Here is a 26,019-nt window from a genome sequence, read left to right as displayed (position 1 = left end):
ACTTAAACATGCCCAAAGTTAAGGACTGCTGGGTTAGCCACAGGGAAACTGGAGGCTGAGTTATGAGTGTCCTCCAGGACAGGAGTCATAGTCCCCGTGGGACACTTTCATACGTGCTTGGACATCGTGTTGATGTTGTATTTTTTGAAAATTCTCAGAATGTAAAATTTTCACATCATGCAGGGAACATCTGCCCCTGAACACTACAATGTTGGCAGTAATGAAATGCACATTTCCCTTTCGTCCAATTAGTTTCCTATCAGGTTTATAGAAGATGCATTTTCTGTTTGCTTTTTGAGCTATGCTCCCCAGCTGTTCTAGTTAGCAATAATCATCTGTTTTATCAGAGAACAGCTGTGAGTGAGCAGATCCCATGGATGTGGGTTATTTCCAAAGCAGGGAGAAAGCTTTGAGAGCGAGGTGGCCCTTGAAGACAGGGGCTGCTTCCTTTTGCAGATAGGCTTGTGGTGGTCTGCATTCACAGTCTTGTACCTCTTCCGTAGATTTAGGAGTTATTCATCTTTACCAAAACCAGATGGTAATTCATGGCACTACACATAGTATTTGTGGTCCTGCGTCATGTTTTCATGAGCTGCATGCCTTGTGGTGTTTCCTACATTTCTAGAGTCACATAAGTATTTTTAGATGTATATATGCAGGTTGCATATGATATCATATCTTAAAGCAAGATAGATACAAATGTCCTTGCACGCATTTTATATGGTATGTTTTGTTTGAAAGAAAGAAAACAGAAATAATGAGTATTCCAATGCTAGGATGGATTTCTGCTTTGAGCTGCTCAAAAACCATAAGCTTTTCACGAGTAACAATCAAGTAACCACCTCCCTGCATCTAAGAGTGACTACTTATTTCATGCTCCTATTTATGAACATCTGCAGCTATGCATATAGATTTTCTTGCAAAAGGAGCAGTTTTGTGCTCAGCAGCATATGTTATGCTTGCAGAGAGCTGGCGTAGAGCAAATTCTCACTGCTGCAGACCAACCTGGAGCTATTTAAAGGCAGAGAGACCCCAAGGCATGGAAATGCCACATGCAGAATCTGAAGCACTCTCTGAAAAGTTTGAAGTGTTTCTATAGCTGTGCTTAGCTGCCAGCCCTGGTCAAAAACATAGCTGAGGTTTTGGCATGTGACTCATGCAAATCAGCGTTTCCCATGTTCGGGTTAAGCCTGGTTTTCAGAAAGCATTGAGCATCCCCTGCTGGAAATCATGCCCCTTTCAGAAACCTCAAGTACTCAGAATCGAAGCAGCACATATCACTAATCTTTTGTCATAATTCTTGGCCAAATCTGGCCAAAGGCCTGAAATCTGGTTACAACCAGCTCATGTGGGATTTTCTATGTGTACGTGTAGGGGGGCTCAGGCACACAACTTAGCAGACTGAGAATGGTCCTGGCAAAAGAAGAAGAATGTTGAATAGACATTAGGAGGTTACATACCTGTTAAACAGACAAACCAAGTAACTCTGTGCCATAGTTAGCTAATTTAGATTACGAAAAGTGAGGATGTTTTATGCGTTAATGACCTCCTTGGCCTCCTCTTGCCAACCTGCTGGGTGGCTTTCTTTCTGCTAGGGACTCACTGCACCAGTACACTCAGAAAAACACCTTTCTGCAGAGGCAACATGTTTTGGACACTTTGTGTGGTCTGGTGAGCTGTGGGCAAGCTGGGATTGTGGCTTGGTGCTCCGTGGCTGTGCCCACTGCAGTGCGAAGCAGCAGCTGTGCAGGGAAAACCATGTCTCTGCTTTTTGTAAGGGTAACCCTTACAAACCTCCCCCAGATTTGTCCTTCCCAGCCAAAGCCCCTGCAGCTGCCTTTGCGGTGGAGGCTCAGCTCTGAAAGGAGACCAGGCTGGCCTCGGGAAGGAGTGGTGGCCCCACAGGGACATACGTACCTCTCGGGTGGTGGCCTGTGGGCGTGGACAATGGGGCCAACAGCAGTGATCTCCCAGGGAGTGCATGGCATGAGGTCTTTTCAATTTGTGCTGCAAAACCTTCCCTTTAAAGTCCTTCCGTTACCAGCAGGGCCTGTCTTGCTGCATGTCTGAGCATTTACAGATGAAATTTGCTCAAAGCAAGGTGTGACCTGGACTGGCAGAGCAGCACCCACGGGGCACTGATGCCAGCTACGGAGCTGCTGGGCTCAGGTGAGTGAGGGCATGAGGCCCGTGCCACGTGTCCCACCGCGCTCACACTGCTGGTCAGCAGCTTGGAGGAAAATGCATTGGGGCAGAGCAGCAACCTCGAGCCTTCAGCTGAGCCCCAAGCAGCAGGACTGGCCACGTAAGGCATGTGTACAGCTCATTTAGTGTCTAGAGTCTCAGTTGTTTTTAATGGAGAGGTCTGGATGTAGCTGAAGGTGAATAAAGCTTCACCCGGTTCAACATCCTGTGAAGCACAGCTTGCCAAAAGTAGCTCAGCTGTGAGAAGCTCCATCCTTTATATTACATGACTTTAAGGTGTTTCATGCGTGCTTTGGATCATATGGAACTTACAACCCCGCAGTTGCATGTGCAAAGCCATCTGGTCATGGGGAATGTGCTTCACCAGCTTCTCCATCACCCCAAAATCCCAACTCATCACCTCCTGGGCAGGAAAGGCAGCGGGAGCAGAAGGGCAAGGTTACAGGAGAAACTCCATTTCCTCAGAAGGCTCTGGTCCAACAAAGGCCTGTGCTCGCTGCCAGTCTGGCTGCAGAGGATGTGAGATCAGAGAGATCTTCACTGCAGCAGGGTAAGCTACCTGCTAAGCTGGCAAGGGTCCCTGCCCCCCTGAGCCTGCCAGCTGCACCACCAGCGGTGAGGTTACAGCCACAGGTAAGTGTGGTCACTCCTCCAGTACCCGATCTACTTGCTGAAAACCAGAAATGTGAATCTGAAGCCGGTGCTGGAGAGCTGTCAGTGAGCACAGATTGAGCTACTGGACTTGCTTTTTTCGAATAAGGTGTATCTCTTGTTGTGAGCATCTTGCACAAGCTTCCATGGGCCTCTGGCAGTGAAGTGTGTGTGGCCGAAGGCCTCTTTCCTCAGATATTCCTGAGCCACTTTTAAGCTAGTGGAAAGTGTCTGAATGGTCTCAAAGTGAAAGCTGCTTTAAATTATTTTCATGCTGGCTTTCTGGCATTCTTGGTTTTTAAATTCTGACATTAGAGGGAAAGACAACATGTTTTGTGAGATTTTTGTGCATTTTATTGCCAGCAGAAAGATACCTTTAGGGACTAGGCAATGAGGATTGTGTTCCCCTCCCTGATGCAGATTCACATCTGATCTGCCTCTGCTTACGCTCCCAGGAGCTGGGGCGGGTGCTTCGCCTGAGTGAGCTGCCAAAGCAGCCAGCAGGGCACGGAGCGGCGCCTGCTGTCCCCCCAGGGGGGCTTTGGTTCTCCCTCTTCCCTCACAGCTGCTGCCATGCTGAGCCCAGCTGATAGCAGGGGCCTTGTGTGATTTTAGCTCATTTGGAAATCTGATTTCCCTTTGAGAAACTGCTAATTCTTTTCCAGATGCAAAGAACAGAAATAAACAATTCATCTGGTGGTGCAGGAAATGCCGACCCCTCCTTCAGTGCTGCTGAGACACGGGGTGGGCTGAACAGATCAACCAAGGGACGTGGGCTCCAGGCGGACCCTTCTGTCTTGGTCCTTCTGGAGAAAACCCGAGCCCCACGGCGAGGGAAGGGACAGGGAAGGGTTTTCTGATAATTCAGCAGCGCTGTCAGAGATTTGTGTGAGCCGCTGTGAAAAATGACACAGGGAATGAATAAATCATGGGCCCTCTCTTAGCAACCTGACGACTTCCACCTGCCCCGGTGGTGGTGAAAGAGGGCCCGGGCTCTGCTTTAAGAGCAGGGCGAGCTTACTGCTGGCTGAGGAGTCACTGATGAGGGGGCCAGGAGGCTGGCTGCTGCAAGCAGGGCCATGGAGGGCAACATGCACCTCCTCCAGGTCATCCGCAAGATGCGCTCCCAAATCGACAAGCTGGAGCGGGAGAACCGGGCCCTGAGGGGAGAGCTGCGGGCCTGCGGGCCGAGCACCACGGCAGCGAGAGGTGGGAGCCTCACCGGCCCCACGGCACGGCCAGACCCTTCACCCGCGGCCCCGTGCCCAGGCCCGGCGGCCGGCCCTGCAGCTGCACCGTCAGAGCAGGCAGGTACCGTGACACCGCTGTGTGCCACCCGAGCGGGGCCTCTGGTTTGGTTGTTACTGATCTGTGGGAGAGGGGGGTGAGCCAGCCATTGTATGGCTAGCTGACTTCACAACATGCTCTGGCCTCCTTCAGTGCCCACACCCGAAGCCCCCTTAGCCAGTTTTCTAACTCTGTGATCTTATGGGGTGCCCGCATGGGCTTAGTGCGATGCTTGGCGGCTCCCCAAGTGAGGTGTTCACCTCAGGAAGCTCAGTTTGTCTTTGCTGAAGCAGAATTTGATTTACTGCCATGAGTGTTTGTGGGCACAGACTACCTTGATGCGCGTTTGGGTCCCCTGTCTCTTCAGACATAAAGGACCAACAGTCATTATGTGGTAATCTTGCCTTAGAAAAGGCTGAGAAAAGTCTTCAAATAGTAACAAGTACTGGTGGGTTGCATATGTCACACCAGAGGTGCAGTTTCTTTTTGTGGTTAATTTTGGCTGAGGGGGAGGGGGGGCAGTAAATAGGAATGCTGTCTCTTCCCAATTTGGGGGAAAAAATGGAATATTTCCTCATTTGTAGTTTAGCTGGCACTCCTGAAGGATTTAATGAAGCAGGAAGATCAAAAATGTTGTTTGGGGAAAAATACCTGTCCAGAATTGGATACGGTTATTAGCAGGGTCAGGCTGGTAGGCGTATGTGCTGGAGGCCAGTGGCCACCCCCTCCCCTTGTGTCTGTCAAGTCCAGTTCGCCAGCAAGCTGCAAAGTTCCCTAGCTCAGCGTGCCGGCGTTACCGCAGCGTGCGGGACGAGCTGCAGCGGCCCTTGCAGCCTGCGTGCTGGCCAGCGATGTCCTCGAGGCCCGGCTCTCCTGGCGGCTGGCTGTATTTGCTCCCGGCTCCGCTATTCTCTCTGCTCCTCAGACACCACCATGACCGTGCGGCGCTACTCCACCGCTGCGTCTGCGCCCGCTCCTCCTGGCACGAGGCCTCACAGGGCTGGCAAAAGGCCACCGAGCAGCGGGCTCCCTGAGGTGCAGGGCAGGGCTCAGCTGCCCGCCTGTCCCTCAGCAGCACAGCACGCCGGCGACGAGGGAAAAGGGCTTGGGAAGACCCCAGCTAACTGCTTCTCCAGCAGCAGTTCCAACAAAATGAAGCTGTTCCAGGAGCACGTCCGCAGGTGCAGGTAGGGGGTTTGCCTTCACAGCTGCCTGGGCTGGCTGGTTCTACCTAGTAATATGCACGGGTGTTGCTTTGGGATTCAGTTTGTCAGCAGCAACATCTTTGATTGCTCAAATGTCTCTGGGCACTGAGCCGATGGGAGGTCTGTTTAGAGTGGGACGTCCTGCTCCTCCCTGCAGTATCTGTGGAATTGTCGGTGGTAGTGGTTTAAATTTTCTATATATATTTTTTTTTAAAAGGAGCAGATGAGGGGAGAGTGAAAGGGGTTGAGATCTCCCCATGGCAGCCAGGCAGTTTTGCAGATTGATGCGTAGTTCTGGCAAGCAACGCTTCAAAGGGATTTTTAAACTTTGAACAAAAAGCATGAAGATACTGAGACACTCTGAGCTATGCTTCTGAAAGTGTGATTAATGAGATTCGTGAATGTGGATTTACTGTATCATTTTGCCCCTGTAACTGAAGTATTACAAATTAATGCTTTCAGCCTTGAGAAGAATATTCTCAGGGCTCTAAATTAAGTGAAATGGCTCCCGGACAAGTCCTGAGCATCCCTGCTCGCTGATGAAAAGCTCTCCAATGCACGGCAACAATCAAAGGTAAAAGCGCTAATGATGCGATTGTGATACGTGACAGCATCAGCGCCCTCCCGGTGCTGTTGCACACAGTATGAATCCCTTCAGATCGCTCCTTTTAGTGCTGATCATGCTGTGCTCATAACAGAAAGAGTCCAAATGGCCTCAGAGCGTGCATTTAAACAGGAGAAATCCGTTGGTTTGCCCACCTACACCTATGTTTTCTTGTAAGGACATTTGAGGGTCAGATGCTTTACAGCATTTAAACACCTAAATTTAGACCCTGGCAGGGAACTCGTATCATTTTCAAAAGCGCCCTGACCCCGTAGCTCTGGGTTTCAGCATACACTTCACTGAGTTCTGCCAAACTGCAGACTCCCAAAGCACATAAACACTTCAAGTTGTGCCCTGAAAGCACCTCACTTGGAAGGCGTTTGTGTTGGGAAACACGCGGTCAGCGTGCAGGGGAATGACTGGCTATCTCCTAAGGGAAAGAGAGTTTTTGTTTCTGAGCTAGCAGTATAGGTGTCTTCTAACTGATGCTTTGGGGCCCGTAGATGAAAAGCACTGCCTACCTAATGGGCAGGGGAGTGTTGCAGATTGTTTTATCATTCTCATTACAGCTGCCTTGCCAGCAGTGAGTCTGGCACAGGGGCTCGTGTCCACCCGCTGTTGGCTGCTTTAACAGAAGAAATAATTATGGACAGAGCATTTTACCTAACCCTATTAAAAAATGGCTGATATGCTGAAGCTCGAAGCTTGGTGATTTTCATATGAAGAAAAAGTTTAATATATTTTCTGCCCATAATAGTGGTTGTTGCCATTTACATAGAAATGGCTAACACAGGCAGAAATCCTAGTAAGCCTTTAACTAGCAGGTTAATTTGTAGCAATGAATTCAGCAAGCTAATTAAGCATAATTTTTTACAGTGATGGCATTTTTGCTTGCCTGCATGCTGTTCTGTGATAGGTGTTTTATTCTTTGTTTATTGTACGTGAATTTTGCTCTAAAACTATAATTGTATATGAGATGCTGAATATTGTTACCTTTAAAAGTGACTATTCAGGATTATAACCTTATATTTATCTAGAGTGCAGCTGCAGCCCGGGAATAAAATACCAGCACTGCCACCAAATCACCACCAATTTGTGGGTCTACATTTTCATTCATACAATCATTGTTTATACCATGATTCCCACAATTTGTTGAAAATGAAAAAGACTGAATCTTTTAATACACCAGGCTGGATAAGAGATGCTGAAATTGCTTTCAGGGCTATCTTAGTAAAATCACAAAATGCACAAAGCCTTGGTACAGACCTCACCAAGCTGCGTCCCAAGTCCCTGAGGAGCTCTGGCCTCAAGGGAGCCTCTGCAGAGGGCACCAGCGGCACGCTGCTGGCTGTGCTGGCACGTTTGGCTGGCACACCTGCGCTGCTGGCATTTGTCTAGACCACAGTGTGTGTATTTTGTTTGGTGATGACAAACAGGGAATGGCTGCTGTGCAGGCTGGAAGATCAAGCTCGCATACAAGGAAATGGTTTCGTACGTAGCCTGATGGAGTTACGTGTATGATCCAGAGCAGAGGAGAGGACAATGTTTTTCAGCAATGCCACAGTGCAGATCCCTGGCTCAACCAGAGGTAAAGCTTCTGGCAAACTAACACACTGCTTGCGCATGACTTGCACCTCAGTCCGATGAGCTGGGTAGGACTGTCTTTGCCTGTTGGTTTCACTTTCCAGGTCTAATTGGCAGGTGCGAAGGGCTGAGGAAATTGCTGAGGCCAGGGACACCCCCGGTAACTATCACAGAGTACTTCCACAGTTTCATGTTTTCCTTTCACGTGTTCCTTGAGGGGCAGAAGGAGCTGCCAGTGATTGCAGAGGAGACTCTGAGCAAAAACAAACAAACAGAATCTCTGCAAAACCCAGTCTGTTTACCTGCCAAACAGCCAGTTTCGGCACACACAAAGGAGCATGTTTCCACCACAGCTTTCACCATCCGTGTAATTTACCACACACACACGCATGCACACGCTCACCACTTCAAAACACCCATTCTCACACACACTTTCAGGAGCTGGCTACCTGTGCATGTAAAAAACCACTGGCAGGGCCCCTGGACAAGGCACACCCAACAGACGCAAGGGCACCTGAGGGATCTGCACGCACTGGGCTTTGTACATAGGAGCCAAGTGCTGACAGACAGCCCTCGGGCTCAATGGAAAAAGGCAGATGCTTCCAGCAGACAGACAGACAGCAGCACTGTGCCTGGCCCCCTGGGAAGCCTATGTGAGCTGTCTGAGCAGGGCAGGAAATTCTGCCTCCACGCATCATGCAAGTGCTGACAGCATTTACCTTCTGCTTGCTGGTGGTTTTTTTGTTAGCTGTTTTTTGTTGTTGTTTTTGTTTGATTCTTTTTTTGAGTTTCTTTGCATGTTTTATATATTTCTAATCCTCATAATCCTCTCTCATTTTTCTCCAGGGGTAAAGTAAAGGCTGTTAGTTTCCTTTTACCAATGGATGTGTCATCATGTGCTGAAAATCAAGGTTCTCTGAAAAGCCCACAAAATCAGGACACAAAAGAGTTAACTACCATCACTGAAAAGGATATGTGAGCTGGTGAATTTTTAAAGGCCCATTGATTCTTGAGATAAATTGGCCTTAAACGATAGCTATGTGTCAGGTTCCTTTTTTGCAAAACGCTTTGGCAGGTTGCCTTCAGAGAATCACCTAGATTGTGTGTCGGGTCACTGGCCTGTTGTTTAGCAAGGAAATGGAGGCCATGACAAAATCAGCTGAAAGCCTGTACACTGCAATGAAGCCACGTGAGAGCAAAGGATCCTCCACAAAGCAGCTTCTGCTCAACATCTCTCAAGGCTCTCTCACCTCAGGACTGCTTTAAACAGGATGTTAAAGCTGTTTTTGCTGTGTTTGTCACAAAAACGGAAACCAAGTCACCTCTTGTGTTCACCGATCCTCTTGCCAGAAAGGTCTTTGTTGCAAATGACAAAATAAGAGCTGCTAAGAACCTGGGAGGACTCTTCTGCACTCAGAACTTTAAAGCTTCACAACACCAATATAGCAAAGTTAAGGGGATGTTACAGAATCAATTAACATTACTCAATTTCTGCAAAGATGGACAATGACTGCTAATGCCCACTGCAGGTTCACCTCTAGGGGAGGACAGGGGAGCATACATACTAATCAATATGAAAATATGACTGCAAATCTGTTTCTGACCTGGTGTGTCCATCCAGTCAGAGATGGCCACATACCAAGCCAAAGTAGGAAGGATTCTGAATAGCAGAATTTTTCAGGATTGGCTTTGGAACACATCTCAGATCAAGAATCAGTAGCAGACATTCATTGAACTGGTGCAAAATAGATGTAAGAAAATACTATGGACAGCTTGTAAAAAATGAGGAGTGCTTGCTAACTTAGGTTTCATATGAGTAAAGATAACGTCCCATGTTTAATTTGACTACAGGTATTTATGGATCAAAACCGCTATACATACCTTGCTATTTCTTTATGTACAGGCAGCATGGATGAGTGAATGTTGCACATAGAATGCATGAACAGTAGATATTGGTAACATTTAGGAACATTGTCATCTCATGGTCTATTCTTAAATTCTTGAGCCTTCAAAAGTGAAAGCAGTGAGCTTGTAGAGAAAAATTCCATCTTGACTTTCAGTGATGTTGTATACTTCTACAAAAACATAAGCTCCGTTTTGATTTTGAAATTCATGATGTTTTGTATACTGAAGTACATTTTTAATATATTCTCACCAATGAAATAATCATTTCAGTTTCACCGCTATTTTATTTATGAATTTTATTTCCAGCATGGGTCCATACAGAGTTGCATTTTGATGTTGTAAGTGTTTAATCAAGGACACCCAGCAAATGAGGGTACAGTTTGGAAAGTTTGCTAATTTATGAAAGCACTGACAGGGAAATGCTTTTTAAATGTTTTAATGAAAGCTTTATTGTCAGAAACTAGACACGTGTTAAGTACCTAAATCCAGTTGATTTCACTTACCAAAGTAACAACAAATATCTTTGAAAATCTGGCCCCTAAACTTTTAAGGCACCCAAGTGCTTTTGAAACTTCATGCATTAAAACCAGATTTAATGGGATTTGGCAATCCATAGATTCTAGACAGCTTTCAAAAATCTCAGCTTTTAAATTCTCTAAGCCTCAGCATCCATGAAGTGGCAGTGGGAAATTCTGTTCTCTCACCTTTTTTGTGTCAATTTAATGTAGGTAAGTCACTGCAATGAAAACTGTATTCACACATTCTAGCTTCTGACAATGTTAACTGTAGTGTGCTGATTCTGATGTCACAAAAATGCATAACTGTGCATGGTCAAGAAATTAAACTCACTTTACATTCATTAGAGCTGTAATGATCTTAACAATTTTTTGTATATTTGTAAGAAAAAAGAACAAAAAAAGGTGGGAGGAAAAAGAGGGAAATGAATCAAAGTAGTCACTGAAAAATGGCAGTCAGTATATTAATGGAAAAAAATACTTCTGAATGGTATTTTTGCATTATTTCAGTCTTTAGCAGTACCTACAGATCTAGAAACACAGGATGATGTACAGGCACATTAATTTTTAAAAGCGGGTGTTCAGATTTGACCCAGCTCCACATCTCCAGCAGAGCAGCAGAAGACCAGATACAGCAGAGGCCACAGAGAAACCACTGAGCACATCAATTTTATTGAAGTACAGCATAAAGTATCTTACCATGGCACACTTACTGGCAATTAACACATTCCAATATTAAATATTCATAGATTGGTCAGTGCGAAAAGGGCAGGTATAAGCAAAGCTAGATTTGGGCAGAGAGATGCAGGCAGCAATTAAGCCATGGTCCTTTTCTTTCTTCCTCCCATAAAGAATTCATTAAAGGTCAGAAGGGCCCTGGCCTTCTTGCAAGAGGTTCCCTCCTGCATTAGCACCGGCCTCTAAGAGATGTTCTCTCCTGTGTAACCCTTGTGCTTGGGGCTAAGTGGCTTTATATATCCATAGCAAGTCCAGATAAACACCAAGTCCACCACTGCCATTTGTTAAATGACATGTTCTCCATTTCATCAGCATGACTAGTCAAGAGTAGTAAAATGCGTCTCTAGGTTGGAGGCAAAAAAAATCTTGTCAGAGTAAATTCTCAAGTTAAATCAGTGGGACAGCAGCAATTTAACTGTTATGGCAGATTCACCGTGAGTGAGAGAGAAGTTGGGTATTACCTTTCTTTAGAAAAGACTTTTTAAAACTATGGTCACAACACAGAAGTGCAAAACTGTGAGCACTGGAAGGTGCTCCATGTTGGGGGGAGTTACTAAGGTGAAATTTAGATGTGTGTCTGAGGGTAGCACACAAGCACGTCATTGGTAAAACCAATTTAACAATAATAATGCTCAGACGCATCTTCACCCTACAGCTGATACAACCCTCCCCAAAATAATGAGCAATGTCTAGACAGCAAAATCCTTCTAAATAAATAAATAAATAAATCCTGCCAGTCATAAAATTGCACTCTTCCAGACTGGTGCTGTCCTGTTTTGTTGTTGAAAGTGCTAATGTTAAAGGGTGCATCTGTATTTACATTTTAGTCAGTGTCAGGAGACATCCCTAGTCATACTTAACTGTACTTTGTTTCATATTGTAGAGTGGTCTCAAAGTGCATGAACGGATCCCTGCTGCATGACACGAAGCCAGAAGATGCACTTATAAGGTGCTCCAAAAGCTAAAAGGTATTCAGTGTGTGGGACCACATGAGCAAGCCCTCTGAAATACCTGATGTGTGGATGTCAGCACTGACAGCTTCACTCTACACATCTACCTCAATTGGTCTGCATTACTCGCTAGCATAGACAGAACCACAGAGCACCCAGCCAAAACAGCTCCTGTCTCGTGGGTTTAAAAAGAAAATCTAGCTAGGTGAAATTTCATCTTGTTAATACTGTAGAGAGGAGGCAATTCCTTTCATCAGTCTTACCTCTCCATCTGCTGTTTAAAGGGCTTCACTCTTGCCACTGACACGGGGGGTGGAAATGTGATGCTCCAGACTGTAACAGAGGAGTAACGTTATCATCTTCTCCAGTGAGTTCTTGCTCAAAGTTCATATGGGTCTCATGTTTGCGTACTTAAGACAATGAATCTACACCCAAAGATAATAAATCAGTGTGCAGGGTGCATCGCATATCAAAGTCACCCAAAACTCAGCACATTCATCTACTCCATGTTCCACTTAAAGGAAGGAGAGGACAATTTATGATGTGCTGGATTTCCACAATCTTCTTATCTACTGTATTTTTGCTCCTGCATGTTACACCCTTGACAGCTGAACTTCAATTTTTCTCTACCGGTTCTGATTAGGTGCACTCTAAGAATATATCAGCATGGAAGTGATTCAGCGAGGGAGCCTCTGACACCAGGTAAATGATGTTGATCTTTAACAGTTATTTTCAGTGATGTTAGCAGCATTAATTTCAGCATTGACACGCTCCCTCTGTAGTTCTCAAACTTTATTTTTGTTTACCTGGAGTGAGACCATGGGAAATAAACTTGAAACTCATCTGAAGGTCTCAGATAGTTCACGGGCCTCGAACAAGCCTTCAGCAGTGTGATGAATTTGATGCTACGTAATTCCACTACGTGCATTTCCTTCTCAGATCTTCTAAGTACAGCGTGGACAGCTGGTTTAAAGATTGCAGATTATTTTGTGCTTTTTTTTACTGTTACGTGCTATAAAGTAGACAATATTGTCTCTTCAGGATGGAAAAATACAGGTTGTATTAGATGACAGAAATCTATTCTGCACTTTTACTGCACAATGCCTCAACCCAACAAAAGACCTGTTAAGAGATTAAATTGTCGTCATAGTAGATCAAATTCTGCTGACCTTACACAGGGAAGATATTGGTTGTGCTGAAGTCTAGACAGATGGTCACTTCGGGGAATGTTGCTTTTTTTGCAAGTGCTCACTTGAGTAGGAATATTTCTAGTTGTATGAGTCACCTCTTTCTCGATTGCTGCATGAGATACCAAACAGTGGTTTTTACATAAGGATACTCAAAGACACAGCAGAAGCTGAAAAATACATCTTCAAAGTCTCTTGTGGTGGTTTCATTCTCCACTGAGAATATTATATGGCATGTGTAGATTGATTAAAAAAATATATATCCTTCATTCTTTTTGCTGACAACTGTGATGAAATTTTTTTTTTTTTTAAACAAAATCATGTGGTACTTGATATACAAAATCAGTCCCACAACAGGAAAATGCAGTAAATCATAAGAAAAATGCTCTGTTTCATGTATAAAGTAAGAAACTTAGAGTAGATTGCAAAAATTGGAGCGAACATTTCTAATCTGTGGCTCTTCGGTAGCTGGTTTGGCTCTTTCCCTGTTTGGATGACAAGGAGCATCATCTGAATGCTGGTTGCCATGGAGACTTCCATAGCTTTTTGAATCATAAGTTTTGCCTGTAAAGAAACACTCCTTCAGTGTGAGATTTTAATGACCACAGAGGTTTCTGTTTGTCTGCACATCACATATTAGATTAACTACCATCTCTAAGCAGGTGGGAAGGGAGTAAAATATTTTCCAGTAATCAATGACAACATTTTTAGTCTGTACAAAATCTGCAAATGATGCAAATAGAACTACAAGACTTGCTGCTTTAGATTAGCCTGTTATGGCATTAAATCCATCATCTCTTTCTCAGTATCAGCTACTTCAGATGAGAATGAGCTTTGATTGTAGAACATGGGCATGGCAATAAATCATTCTAAACCCCGCAGGAGACTGGCTTGAGAATTGATAAGCTGCGTAGCTAATGAGGTCTCTCCCTCTCTCGGGCTTGAATTGATAAGGGCTTCCCTATAACTTCATTAAAAAAGGCAGCTTTTCTAGGAAAAGATGCATATATGAACAGTTGGGTCTATCCATGTGAAAAGTTTTCTAACAGTTATCAGTTCTGTTTGCATTATCAGAAAGACGCTGAAGTCTGACAGCTATGTCAGCTTCCTTCTCCCTAGTGCACGAGTAACACCTCGGTTTGTTCTGAAGGTGAATTTGTTTGGCCCTAAGTTATGTGCAGAATGGTTAGTTTAACCAACATGGATATACTGGGGGTTGGAGTTGGATGATCTTTAAGGTCCCTTCCAACCTGAGCCATTCTATAATTCTACTGCCATGAATTTCTGGCTTGAATAAAACCATTATTATTCAGAAGAAGAATATGATGAAGCTGCAAGATTAAGCCTCAGTTACTCTCTAATTCTGTTGCCTTTTCTAAATGGTAACTAAATAGCTACCTGTTAAATCTGCATTTTTTGCTTGATTTCTTCTTTTGAGACTGTTTTGTGCATCTGTGGGACCATCAATATACTTCATTGCAATGGCTGTGGTCTGGTCCTTCTCTTGCTGAGTCTGATTAACTGAAAAAAGAACAGAAAGGGATATTTAAGTGAGTTGTATTAACATTTGTTTCTTTAAGAAGAGAGAGATACATCAAGTTGACTCTACCTGTCTGATGAGAACTTGGTGCTGTTTCAGTCCTGCCTTCCTGAAAGGACTGAACAGATGCATGGCCAGAATCTAAGTCTTTTACTGGCCTCCCCATAATTTCATTCTCAGTTGCAGCTTTATTTCTAACGAGGAAATATGTGTGCATTTTCCCTTTGCCTTTCACTTCTATTTCTCCTCTTTCAGTCATCTCAAAATTCTTGTATTTTAGGCATCTAAAATATCAGAAGCAAAATGACACATGAAAATTCAGGACTAGCAAAAAATGGCACTGTTGTTTCGGAAGAGCTATTATAATTTAAGCAATCAAATCACGACCATTTGGGGAAAAAAAATGAAAAAAACATGATATTGACCATGAACCATGGAGATAATTTGTTCCAACTGTTTATTCAAGCCTAATTTGCTTTTATAGCTTTATACATACAGCCTTACAAAAATTAGTGGATCACGTAGACAAATACTTCGGGATGGTGGAATGTTCTTTCTGACCAGTAGATAGAAATTAAGAACTGAGGCAGCCAATATCAGTTAGACAGAACTATGTCTCATCATTCAATGAGAGAAGGCAATCAGGTCTGTCAAGTGTGATTTACCCTCAGTAAATCCATACTGGCTATTCCCAATCACCTGCTTCGACCAAAAATGTCTTTCAAGAGGACTTGATTTGCACTGTGGCTGACATGAGGCTGTCTAACCTACAGTTCCCCAGAGTGACCTCTTCGCTGTTTTTGGAGATGGGTATAATATCTGGCTTTCTTTGGTTGCTAGGGTGTTGATCCTCACAGCCTTTCAAAGATGACAGTCAGCAGCACTGTAATGCATCGTCCAGCTTTCTCTTTGCCCTTGGATGCATCATAATCTGCTCCCATAGACTTCTGTGGACTGAGACTTCTCAAAAAATTCTTGATCTGATCCTCTTCCAATACTGGTACTTCACCTACTCCTTGAACCCCGACCCTGGGTGCAGGGGCCTTAAAGACCTCATTAGTGAAGACTTGTGCAAAAGAGGCCTATTGTAACTCAGATTTGATTTGGGGCACTGTCACCAAATCACCTGCCACAGCAGGTTCACGTCTTCAGTTATACTCTTCTGTTAATGTAGCACCAGGAGCTCCTCTTACTGCCTTTGAACCTGCTTTGCTCATTTCAAGGCTAGTTGAGCTCCGGCTTTCCTAATAACATTCCCAGTTTTTCTACTCCTCCTTTGTAGCTTACCTTCACTTCCACCTCTTGCATGCACATGTTACGCGTACACAAAATTATTGAAAATGTTATATTCAATTTTTACCAACAAAAGCTTTGGGAAACTAAATTCCTCCCTGCATGAATAGGATAGTGGTTTATACAGTTTATCCTTAGTAGGTGCAAATAAAACTGCTTTGCCACAAATTATTATACTCAATAAGAGAAATTTAAAATTTTATTTTGCAGGATGTAAAATTAAATGATCTGTCTTTCTATTATTGACATATTATTGCTACTTCCAAATAAGCTACCACTTTTTTTCATCTTTTTTACTCTCTAGGATCAAGACTTTCAAACTTCTGTCTCCATATATATGGACACTTGAAATAATCAGAACAAAATTCTTTGCGAGCAGTGATTTTTCTTTATAAGCTGCATAAATCAGTGACAAAAGACAGCATCATCTACATCTGAAAGCTGCAGCTGTTCAAGGCAGTGTTTTTAGCGCAGCTTTTAAGAGGAAAAGTTTTCATCATAGCTACTCACTGATAGGTACTGGAGCTTAGATGAATTTTACTTGGGACACCGTGACTCTCCATCCGGGAAGCTATATTCACTGTATCTCCAAATAAGCAGTAACGAGGCATCTTTTCTCCAACAACTCCAGCCAACACAGGACCTGTATGGATCCCAACTCTAATCTTTACAAAGACATAAAACACCCCCCAAAAATGTCATTTAACATTTAGCATCTTTCTTAATGCTCTCCAGACACCTAAAAGTTCATCTTAACACAACAGCGGACACCATTAAAATACCAAATATCCACAGGGAGAGGCTCTTGGTGAAAAATATGCCCATGTGGGCCTTGCCCAAAGTCACAGTAAAGTTAAAAGAAGCTCTTTGATGTCCCACTGTAATACTTTAACCAGAAGCCCAACCCAAGAATCAGACACATTTGCATCTTTTTGTTAACAACTTACTTGGATTGGATTTCCAGAAACTGGGTTCTGTACTCCTTTAGCTGCTATTACCATCCCCAAGGCAAAGTTAGCAATCCGCTCAGCGTGAGTGGATACAGGCACAGGAACCCCACCTACGACCATATAGGCATCTCCAATTGTCTCCACCTTTAATTGAGAAGGACAAGTATATGAGTATACCACATATCTTGTTCGGGTAACTTGCTTTGCTATTTGGGACTCTCCTTACCTGCACCATATCCCTCTTCCTTCTCAAAGATTCATTCCTTGACTCCAGACTAAAAATTTCAGTGTGTTTTGTCTCTGCTTACTTGACCCATTTAAGATAACAGTGTGAGAGACCCTAAGGAGTAAGAGATGCCGTGCAAGTGTCAAACTGCCTTGCCTTCCACCTAACCAGGGCAGGCCTACACGCAAAGAACTATTCCCAAGTACAGACTCCTGAGCCAGGAGGTTATCTGATAGCTGAATGCCGTTAATTAGCTCTAATTCACAATTGGTTTTAACGGTGTATTCCTTTTTTTAAAAGTCATAATAAATCAAGTGAGTCTATTCACTGGTGATTATTATGAAGTGGTTCAAATGAAATTAAGACACCTACAGTTTCCAATGGCAGGATGTCAGAGAATGCAGAGTGTGAACCAAGCAGTTTGTCAATATCCCTCCTTACAATCGAATGTTTTCCCACAACATGCTGCAGCCTGTGAGACAAATTCTGAAGTGTTAGTCCTACTACATGCACCCAGTCTCCTTGAAATGCCTGTTATGGCACCTGAGAAACACTTCAGTGCATGTCCCCATACCAGAGATTTTGCTGGGAACAGAGCAGGCCCTTTGGAAACAGAGAATTCTCAAATGTTTAAAATCCATTGTAAAAGACTGTTACACAGCCAGGAAATTTTCTAAACTGCTCTTATGAGACTTCACTGTTGCATTCACCATCAGCAAGTAAGAAATTAGATTAAATTAGATTAATTGGATTTCTTAATAATGAGCACCAATAGGAGAGCAGGAACGTAATTTCATCGTTGGGCTTGTTCATTAACATAATGACTTAAAACAGTTCAGTATATTAGTCCTGAAAAATGTGTTCCTGTACAAATCTTCTGCTGAAGACCCACAGTAATACCCGTAATCATCTCTAACAAATTAAAAATAACTGTAAAAAGCTACTAATGCAAATAGATATGTTAATTATTTTTAGGCTGTGGCAGGAGATTTAATTTAAGAAGATTTATTCATAAATTCAGACATTTATAAGCTTGGGCCAAGTTTCTTTGATTGATTTCAATATTTCATTTCTTTCTCAAATGCCTGAAATAGTTATCTTGTTCTCCCTCTCTGTACCTAGTTACCTCCTTCAATATTAATGGGAGTTATATACAGGCATCAAAAGGAGATTATTATAGTGACAGATAATTTACTCAAGATGTATGATTTGGAATATGATGCTAATCTATCCTAAAATCTGTGGGCCATATCCTGCTTGCTTCAATTATTGAAAACAGTTTCCTTGCCAAGGCAGAAATTCTTCTGATTTCCCAGTACAAATTATTGCAGGATGAACTGCATGTCTTGCCTGAGTAAGGAATGAATGAGATTTGGATTTCACCCTTTACTATTTCTGCCTTCCTAAATATTTAATGTGCTAGGGACAGACAGAAAATTAGGATCAGCTCTTCGGCTGCTCAAATCTAGGTAGCTCTGGAGTTGTTAATAATGCTCTATCATATGTCTGCCAGGGCTCTGATCCTTCCAGCACAGTTTGGAGACAATACAGGCATTGCAGTCGAGATCTAGTTGATGCTCTTTGGGGTCAGAAGGAGGTATACACCATTGCCTAAGATCTCCATGAGTAAAAAATCAAAGCCTAGCTGTTATTTGGGTGTTGTTTGTGAGGTTATCTCCCACTAAAGACAATAATATACTGACCTGTTTTACAACAGGTCAACACATACCTTGTACACATCGTGCACTGTGGTCAGTCTGTCAAATTGCAGGTACATTGTATTTAACATGAGAACTATCTGAATAGGCTCACATTGGGCACAAATGTTGGTAAAGGTCACAACATCACTGAACAGTATGGTGCACTCCTTGAACTCTCCTGTGAGCAGAAAAAACAGTTGTAAGTATTTGTAATGGCTGGACAATCACAACATCTGTTTAAGACTTGTTTGCAACGACTTCTTTCTAGTCATTGTTTTAAGACATAAGACTATTCAGTTGTAATATATGTGTCCGGATATGAAAGATGCTGATATAGGAATATTTCAAATATAAGAACCATAGTGCATCTCGAACAATTCATACATCTGAATATGTTTCTGTCCACCTACATTCAGGACATACTTAGCACTTTACCCCTAACTTCATATGTGTGCTTACTAAAGGGAATTTGAGCACGTTCTCACTTGCTATCCTTACGAAAAATTTGAATAATGATGACTCTAGGATTATAGATACACTAGAGGAATTAGGAAAAATTTCCAGTAAACATCAATTTCTTTATTGCTTTCATTTTTGAGCTCTCATTTCCCTGTGTACCCCTGTCAACAACAAAAGCTCAGTTTCTTGTTGAAACGCCAAATTCTGCCACCTGAATGGGCAGCTGCTAACACCTTTAATCTCCTAGGGAACAGTTCTGGCAAACAGCTTCCAAATCTCTGTTATTATCAAGATTAAGGGGCTGTGGTCCTCCTATCTACTACCCACGAGTTTCACTAAGTAGAGAATCTACTCCACAACAATGACAACAGGGTTGTGACAGTGCCCAGTCTCTATCACCATCATGCCTGGTGCATGAGTCACGCATCATGAATGAATACTGTTCATTCACCTGCCTCAACTCGCTTCCCTTCTTTCAGCTGGTTGGCCACGTGCTGAGGGAGCATGGCATAGAGCAGAGCTTCAGTCTTTTTCTTCTCTTCTTCCAGGTGCTTTGACAGTATTCGCAGTTCTTCCTTCTTCCTCTCCAGCTGGTTAGAGAGCTCCATCTCTGCCAGTCGCTGCTGATTGAGAAGAATCAAATCCCTGGTCACGTCATGAGGTGCAATGTCTGCAATATGCATCTGTCGTTCCTCTAGCTCGTGCAAAGTGCGAAGCAAAGGTGAGCAGAGATAGAGCATGCACTGCAGGGACTCCATCCAGATCATCTGGCCTGTTTAAAACAAGTGTTGGTAAGAGTGTTCATCAACCTGGACTTTCATGTGATGTTCGGTATTACTGATATTATTAGGAGATGATTTCTAAGGACAGTGACTTTTTGTATGGTCTGGGTCATTACAGGTATGAATGTTTCTTGGAATTAGAGATGGGTTTATTTTGATGAGGTACACTAGGTAAATAGAAAGAGTTCAGGACCCAGAAAGCAGTCACTCACTACAACCGCTAAGCAGAACCTAACCAAGTTTCAGGTCCTTCCTCTTTGATAGGAACCACAGGGTTCAAAACATTTTTCCCTTTCTCTGCTTCTCCTCCTTGAATCCCTCCTGAAGCCAATGAGTCAGCATTGTACACAGGGAAACTGAGACTCAAAATGATTAAGTGAAACATTTAAAGTTAAACTTCAGAGTGGGTAAAATGTGGCCCCAGTAAAGTCAATTAAGTTTTCCTATCAGAAGCTGGAGCTTTCAGTCACTATGCTCACATAAATAAGTAGGTACAAAAATGCCTGACAGGTAGAATTAAGTTTTAGAGGAGGACTGGGTTTTTGTTTGCTTTGTTGAGATTTGGTTACAGGTTTGGGTTTTTGTTGTTGTTTTGTGTTTGCTTATTTTAAACCTGACTGGATGAAATGAAGTAGAATTTTTACCTGTGGCTAAAGTCCCTTGTTTTGTTAACAGCACTTTTTTCAAGGTCCCCCTGAACTCTTAATGTTTTCTGAATCTCAGGAATACCAGATTTGACACTCATCACGTAAAGGTGAAAGAAGAGAAGGGAAAATTAGGTCATATTATATAGTACAAAGGAGCAAAATCGAGGTCATAGAATACTTAAAGCAAGTGTTGTTACAGTTAATTACATGAAGCTGAATCATTCCATACTCATCCCTCTCAATAAAAATAGAGCAAATAAAATCTCTTTGTTGCTACAACAATTTCAACTGGTAAACTCTTACATAACATAAGAGAGGGGAAAAAAAAAAGACAAATCAATCTATAAATGTCACTACTACAAAAAAAAAGTAATAAAATCAAAGCACAGTTAATTTATTTTTATCCATATTTGAAACCCAGCCAGTACGAAATAACTCCCCTCGGAGGTATAAATTAAGAATTTAATAATGTATTCACATTTTAGGACTCAAAATGCATGGAATCACAAGGGAAGACATCTTTTCCTCCAGCTGTGGAAATTTTATCAGAAATTTATCTTTAAGCACTTCCTTCTTCCCCTGCCCCTTCCCTCCCCTTTGCCTGACAGATCTGGAACTGTGTGCTGGCAGGAGCGCTGTGTTTTGTGGTGTATTGCTGGAATGCTCGCCCAGAGTTTTAATTATTCTCTTTATGTGCCAAACATGTAATCCAAGATCTGTGAACTGGTATTGCCTGTGCTAGCTGGCTGGGTTTAAAATGTTGTTCCAAGTACAAAGAAGTAATTTCTTTATCAAAGAAAATTCTTAGCAATGCAAAGTGATTCCATTTCAGGTGGATATGCTGATTTGCAGAGCTACGGGGAGGTGAGACCTAGACAGTTAGTTTTACACAGCTCACTGTATTGCCATGCTGGGCCTGGTGGCAGCAATACCAGAAGCTGACTCTGAGGGCTGGCATTGTGTCCCTTCCACCTTCCACAGGTCCACGGAGAAACTGAAGGCCTTAGTTAAGCACTGGGGAGATTCACAGAAAAACTGGCTGTGAATCCCAACCAAAACCGAGAGTGACAATACAACCATTCTGCTGAGGTTGCCCCAGAATAAATGCTTAAATTACTACTTCTGACCTCTGCAAAGAAAAATACTTAGGGCAGCATCATGGGGGAAACTCTCATAGCTATTATGGGAAATCACCATGACTGGGTGTCTCTCTGAAGTGCCTGTAAAACGGGAGGAACTAGTGGTCTGTGTGCAGTTACAGGGTTACCATGTCTTTGGGATCAGAGACTTGGTCGGATAGTTCTGGAGGACTGCAAAGGACGAACACAGACTCTTTAGGATGGACGGGCAGGCTAGGTGGGAGAGGTGCCTTTCATGTGAAAAAGTAAGGGGAGTGCATGGAGCTCTGCCTATGGTTGGGTGATGAGCCAGTGCATAGATAAGAATTAGAGGACAGACCAATGTGGGTGACATTGTGATGACAGACACCCTGCTCAGGAAGAAAAAGTAGGCGAGACCTTCCTAAAACAAGTGGAAGAAGCTTCATGTCCACAGGCCCTGGTCCTCATGGAGGACTTAAAATTACTTTGATAACTGCTAGAAGGACAACACAAAAAGGTACAAGCAATCCAGGAGGTTTCTGGACTAAGTAAGCTTTCTGACACAGGTGACTGATGAACCAACAAGGGGAGGTGCTCTGCTGGACCCAACACTTACAAACAGGGTGGAACTACAGATGTGAAACCTGAGGGCAGCTTTGGCTGCAGTAACCATGACGTGGTGGAGTGCAGGCTCCTAGGAGGAACAAACAAGGCAAAAAACAAGATCATGAGACTGTACTTTGGCCTCTTCAGGAATCTGCTTGGAAGAATTGCATGGGATACAGTCCTGGAAAGAAGAAGGGTTCAGAAGAGCTGGTTGATTTCTAAGGATCTCCTCCTCCAAGCTCAGGAATGGTGAATCCTGATGTGCAGATGATGTAAGTCAAGCAAATGTGGCAGGGGCCTGCATGGACGAACAATGATCTCTTGACTAAATTAAAACCAATACAAGAGGTGAAGTTGGGAGAAAGAGGGTTAAAAAAGCCAAAGCACATCTGCAGTTGCATCTGCTAAGGATGCTGAGGATCAAGGATAAAAAGAAGAGCTTCTATATCAGCAGCAAAAGGAAGAGTAGAGAAAACATGGACCTGTTGCTGAACTGGGCAAGGAAACTGCTGAAAATGGACATGGAAAAGTCCAAGGTACTCAGTGTCTTCTCTGCTTCAGTCTTTGCCGGTAAGAATTATCCTTCAGGAATTCCATGCCTCTGAGAGCAGTGGGGAAGTCTGGAATAATGAAGACTTATCCGTGGCACAGTAGGTTAGCAAATATTTAAAAAATTGGACATACTGAAGTCCATGGGACCTGATGTAATGCATCCAGGGGTGTGGAGGGAGGTAGCCACCATCATTATGAGGCCACTTTTGATAGGTTTGAGGGGCCATGGTAACTGGGGGATATTCTCGAGGGTTGGAAGAAAGTAAATGTTACTTCAAGTAGTAAAGGATGGAGGACCCAGGAAGACTTATAGCAACTATCACATGAAAAGAAGCTAAGAGAGCTGGGGTTGTTCAGCCTATAGAAGACGAGCTTCAGGGGGAGCTTATCAATAAGCATAAACACCTGATGGGAGGAAGTGAAAAAGACTATTTTCAGTGGTATTCAATGGAAGGACAAGAGACAACGGCTGCTAATTGAAATGCGGGAATTTCATTTAAACATAGGAAAAAAGTTGTTTTGTTTTGTTTTGTTTTTACTGTAAGGGTGGTCAAACGCTGAAATGGGTTGCTGGGTGAGGCTGTGGGGTCTTCGTCCTTGAACATATTCAAAACCCAACTAGACATGGTACTGAGCAACCTGTTCTAGTTGACCCTGCTGTGAAGGAGGATAGACTGGGTAATCTCCAGAGGTCTCTCCCAAACTCAGCTGGAGTTGAGTCAATTCTTTGATTCTGAGAACGGCCAAGACTAGAGGTAGTTCAGAAAATGATCTAATCCTACCTTGGCCTTGTCCCTGTTGCCAGGAAACCTGCAAAGATACATGTTTTGCAGCAAAACAGTCTTTCCAAGCCTTTCAAATGGGAACACTACCATTATTTCTAACTGAAAGCCTTCAAATTCTGGTGAAGTAATAGCAGAATTTGTCTACAAGCATCTTGAAGTACTATTTCTGTAAACAGAGTCATCTAATCCTCTCCTCACTGCAAAACAAGACTATTTATATGTGAAGCTGGGAGTCCATAGAAATGCATTAGTTCAACTCCAGCAATATTCTTCATTTAATATGAACATTTATGCTACTGAAAACAGTGAAGTACCTCTAAGCTCTAGCATTGGCCGTTGTTTCCATGACTCTGGCATCATCTCTCTCCTAGTCTGGAAAACAAATTGGCTGTTGATAAATTTCTGAATGCTAGAGATGTTGAAGGGTACTTCTGGGTGAACGATACTGAAATACTGATCCAAGCAGATGCCCATGGTCTGAAGGCCAGGTACAATCTTTTGAATGCTCACCCCAGCTTGCTTCACTCTGAGCTTAAAAAGAAAATATGGACAACGGGTTATAATCCATATCCTGTTTGGCTTCAGGCTAAGCTACAGCTGATCATTGTTTATACAAGTATATGTACCCAGCCTTGCTATACTACATAGATTATTTCTGAGCGAAGTTTCTATCTTATTAGCATATTGCTGCAAAGCTCTGAATGCGTTTTCTTCGTAGCAAGGCAGCCCACAGAAAGGCGTTATTATCCAAATGCTCTTCAGTATCAATTGTTAAAAACGACCCCCCTCCCCCCCTGGTGTCTGCTCTTATTATTGCTTGTATTTGTGTAGGCCTAATGTAATTGTGTTGATTCCAGCACACTTAAGCATACCACTGAGGGAAGGAGAAGCAAGTGCATTGTTTCATGGCAATATACTGTAGGGCGATAATGCATGGAGTAATTTTCAGTATACTTGCTAGCGTTCTGGAGAAAAAAGTGTTTCAGACTTAGGAGGATCTTTCACTCTTTTCCATCCTCTCACTGCTCCCTAAGGAGCATCAACGTTATAGTAAGTTTGCAGAAAAGTATGGGGAATTTGTATTGTGATTCAGGGCTCTCTTCCTCATTTGGCAAGTGTCAGATCATACAAAAATATATATATATAGTTTATTATTTATGCTGTAGCCTCGGACTACCTAGGGGACAGAAAGAAGAGAGAGGAGACTATAGTTTCTTTCCTTCTTTCCCCAACTACTAACAGCAGTAGCAGTTCATTGGGATGAGCGGTGGCACGTGATGTAAGAGAACCCCCACAGCTCCCTGGCCCTGCTTCTCCAGCCACGTGGCAGCTGCAGGAAGCCCTAATTTCCCATGGCTGTTATGAACATCTAGCTTTGTATGGGAATGTTCAAGAGGGATGTCTCTAATGCTTTTCTAAATTTAAAACTAAACAGGTATACTTTTATATGTATTGTATATACAGATATACACACGATGTAACATACATGTATATATGAAGATAAAACATCTCAGCCTTGTATGTAGCTGCAAGAGAGAAATAGATACCAGCACGCATCCTGCATTCTAAAAAGAAAATAACTGTGGTACAAAATGTCTTGGCAACTTTTAGTTTTCTAAAGGATGGTTACCTTCTTATTTCTTCTTTTAACCATTACTATATAAGGTTTCAGTCATTCTCGTTTAGCCTGATGACCATATATGATAGCTTAACTCCTAAAGAAATGCCCGCTCTGCCATCATTGCTTGTCATCAGGGTTATTGAAGTTCTGACACAGCTACCAATAATGGCTACAGGACTTGCCTTTTTTCTACACCAGGATTTTTATCAAATTATGCTGACTGGCTGTCTTAAAAGGCTAACCTTTGGCTAACATAGACAGTGACACGCCCTCTATCAGCATGATGCCAGAACATGGTTCTGAGTGGCTGCATTCAGCTATCTTCTGCAGGCCCATTCTAAATTTCTCCTTTCTTTGCTCCTCTGTTAAGCTAATATATTCTGTGCAACACTGAGAGCAAGAAGTATTGTAGCTTGTTGGGGACCCAGGCTATTTGGAGACTAGCCACAGAGCAGTCCCTGCAAAGGGAAACGCAATTCCACTGCTGTAGAGAATGTGTGTGTATAGGAGAGGAGAGCTGAATTGGAAACTAAAGACATTTTTGGGTTCAGTTCCTACTAGATGAGACTGCGTGCTGCTTGATTTAGTAGGTTTCTGGGTTTTCCTAATGTGGAGTTTTAGAAAGCACATAGAACCTCAGATGCAATCAAAGCCTTACAAGCTTTCGGATAGATTGTTAACTGGGAGAAGTGTGACTAGCTGTAAGTACAAAGCCAGTTTAAAGGATGGGTCATGTCTCTCACATATCCAAGGACAGGAAAGATGCCAGAAACTTCAGAAAATTCTGTTCTGTGTTTGGTAGACTGTTGCAATATACCTTGGTAGCATATTTGAAACTGTTTCATATGTGGGAATCTCAATGAAGTCAAAGGAGATTCCTATTTGAAATGATCAAGATTCTGTTACTATGAGCGACTTTTATTTCGT

General features: G+C 43.0%; 3 protein-coding genes across 15 annotated transcripts in view; 2 read left to right on the top strand and 1 right to left on the bottom strand.

Moving 5' to 3' along the window:
* Positions 1-3,609: 3,609 nt before the first annotated feature.
* Positions 3,610-10,511, top strand: CCDC195 (coiled-coil domain containing 195). 3 transcript variants are annotated; one of them, XR_013954936.1, is made up of 4 exons: positions 3,610-4,167; positions 5,069-5,330; positions 7,389-7,540; positions 8,383-8,520. XR_013954936.1 is itself a non-coding variant. In XM_080604411.1 (3 exons), exons 1-3 carry the CDS (start codon positions 3,936-3,938, stop codon positions 8,513-8,515), a joined length of 627 nt encoding a protein of 208 aa, XP_080460537.1. In that variant the 5' UTR covers positions 3,610-3,935; the 3' UTR covers positions 8,516-10,511. The 3 variants fall into 3 exon arrangements, 2 of the variants coding, with proteins under 2 accessions (XP_080460537.1, XP_080460538.1); XM_080604411.1 differs by lacking the exon at positions 7,389-7,540 and having other exon boundaries at positions 8,383-10,511; XM_080604412.1 differs by lacking the exon at positions 8,383-8,520 and having other exon boundaries at positions 5,566-7,464.
* The window catches only part of LOC308199771 (guanylate cyclase soluble subunit beta-2-like), a 22,565-nt gene continuing 6,251 nt past the window's right edge, over positions 9,706-26,019 (bottom strand). For 4 of the 11 annotated variants that reach the window (XM_080604399.1, XM_080604395.1, XM_080604402.1 and 1 more), the window contains 9 exons: positions 23,786-24,002; positions 19,451-19,771; positions 18,570-18,718; positions 16,612-16,758; positions 16,175-16,329; positions 14,441-14,655; positions 14,230-14,352; positions 12,814-12,943; positions 9,706-11,977 (listed from right to left, as the gene is read on the bottom strand). In XM_080604399.1, coding sequence (XP_080460525.1) covers positions 11,923-11,977; positions 12,814-12,943; positions 14,230-14,352; positions 14,441-14,655; positions 16,175-16,329; positions 16,612-16,758; positions 18,570-18,718; positions 19,451-19,771; positions 23,786-24,002 — 1,512 coding nt within the window. In that variant the 3' untranslated portion in view covers positions 9,706-11,922. Of the gene's footprint in view, positions 11,978-12,801; positions 13,396-14,229; positions 14,353-14,440; positions 14,656-16,174; positions 16,330-16,611; positions 16,759-18,569; positions 18,719-19,450; positions 19,772-23,785; positions 24,003-26,019 lie in introns of those variants that run through there. The other 7 variants (XM_080604400.1, XM_080604403.1, XM_080604398.1 and 4 more) reach the window with 6 other exon arrangements.
* LOC308199775 (uncharacterized protein) overlaps positions 20,431-26,019 on the top strand; it is a 26,414-nt gene continuing 20,825 nt past the window's right edge. The window contains exon 1 of the mRNA XM_080604413.1: positions 20,431-22,704. The gene's annotated coding sequence lies outside the window, so the exon portion shown is untranslated. The remainder of the gene's footprint in view (positions 22,705-26,019) is intronic.

The sequence above is a fragment of the Anser brachyrhynchus genome, assembly GCF_964034855.1.
Source record: "Anser brachyrhynchus genome assembly, chromosome: 9".
In the NCBI taxonomy this organism is placed as follows: domain Eukaryota; kingdom Metazoa; phylum Chordata; class Aves; order Anseriformes; family Anatidae; genus Anser; species Anser brachyrhynchus.
The sequence above is the reverse complement of the archived record's forward strand: the minus strand, read 5'-3'. Positions and strand labels throughout refer to the sequence as shown.

Excerpts from the sequence above, each read along its gene's own strand:
- CCDC195 (XM_080604411.1), top strand. The coding sequence starts at position 3,936 with ATGGAGGGCAACATGCACCTCCTCCAGGTCATCCGCAAGATGCGCTCC. Across the intron at positions 4,168-5,068 it reads TGCACCGTCAGAGCAGGCAG|ACACCACCATGACCGTGCGG; the intron begins GTACCGTGACAC and ends TCTGCTCCTCAG. Across the intron at positions 5,331-8,382 it reads GAGCACGTCCGCAGGTGCAG|GGGTAAAGTAAAGGCTGTTA; the intron begins GTAGGGGGTTTG and ends ATTTTTCTCCAG.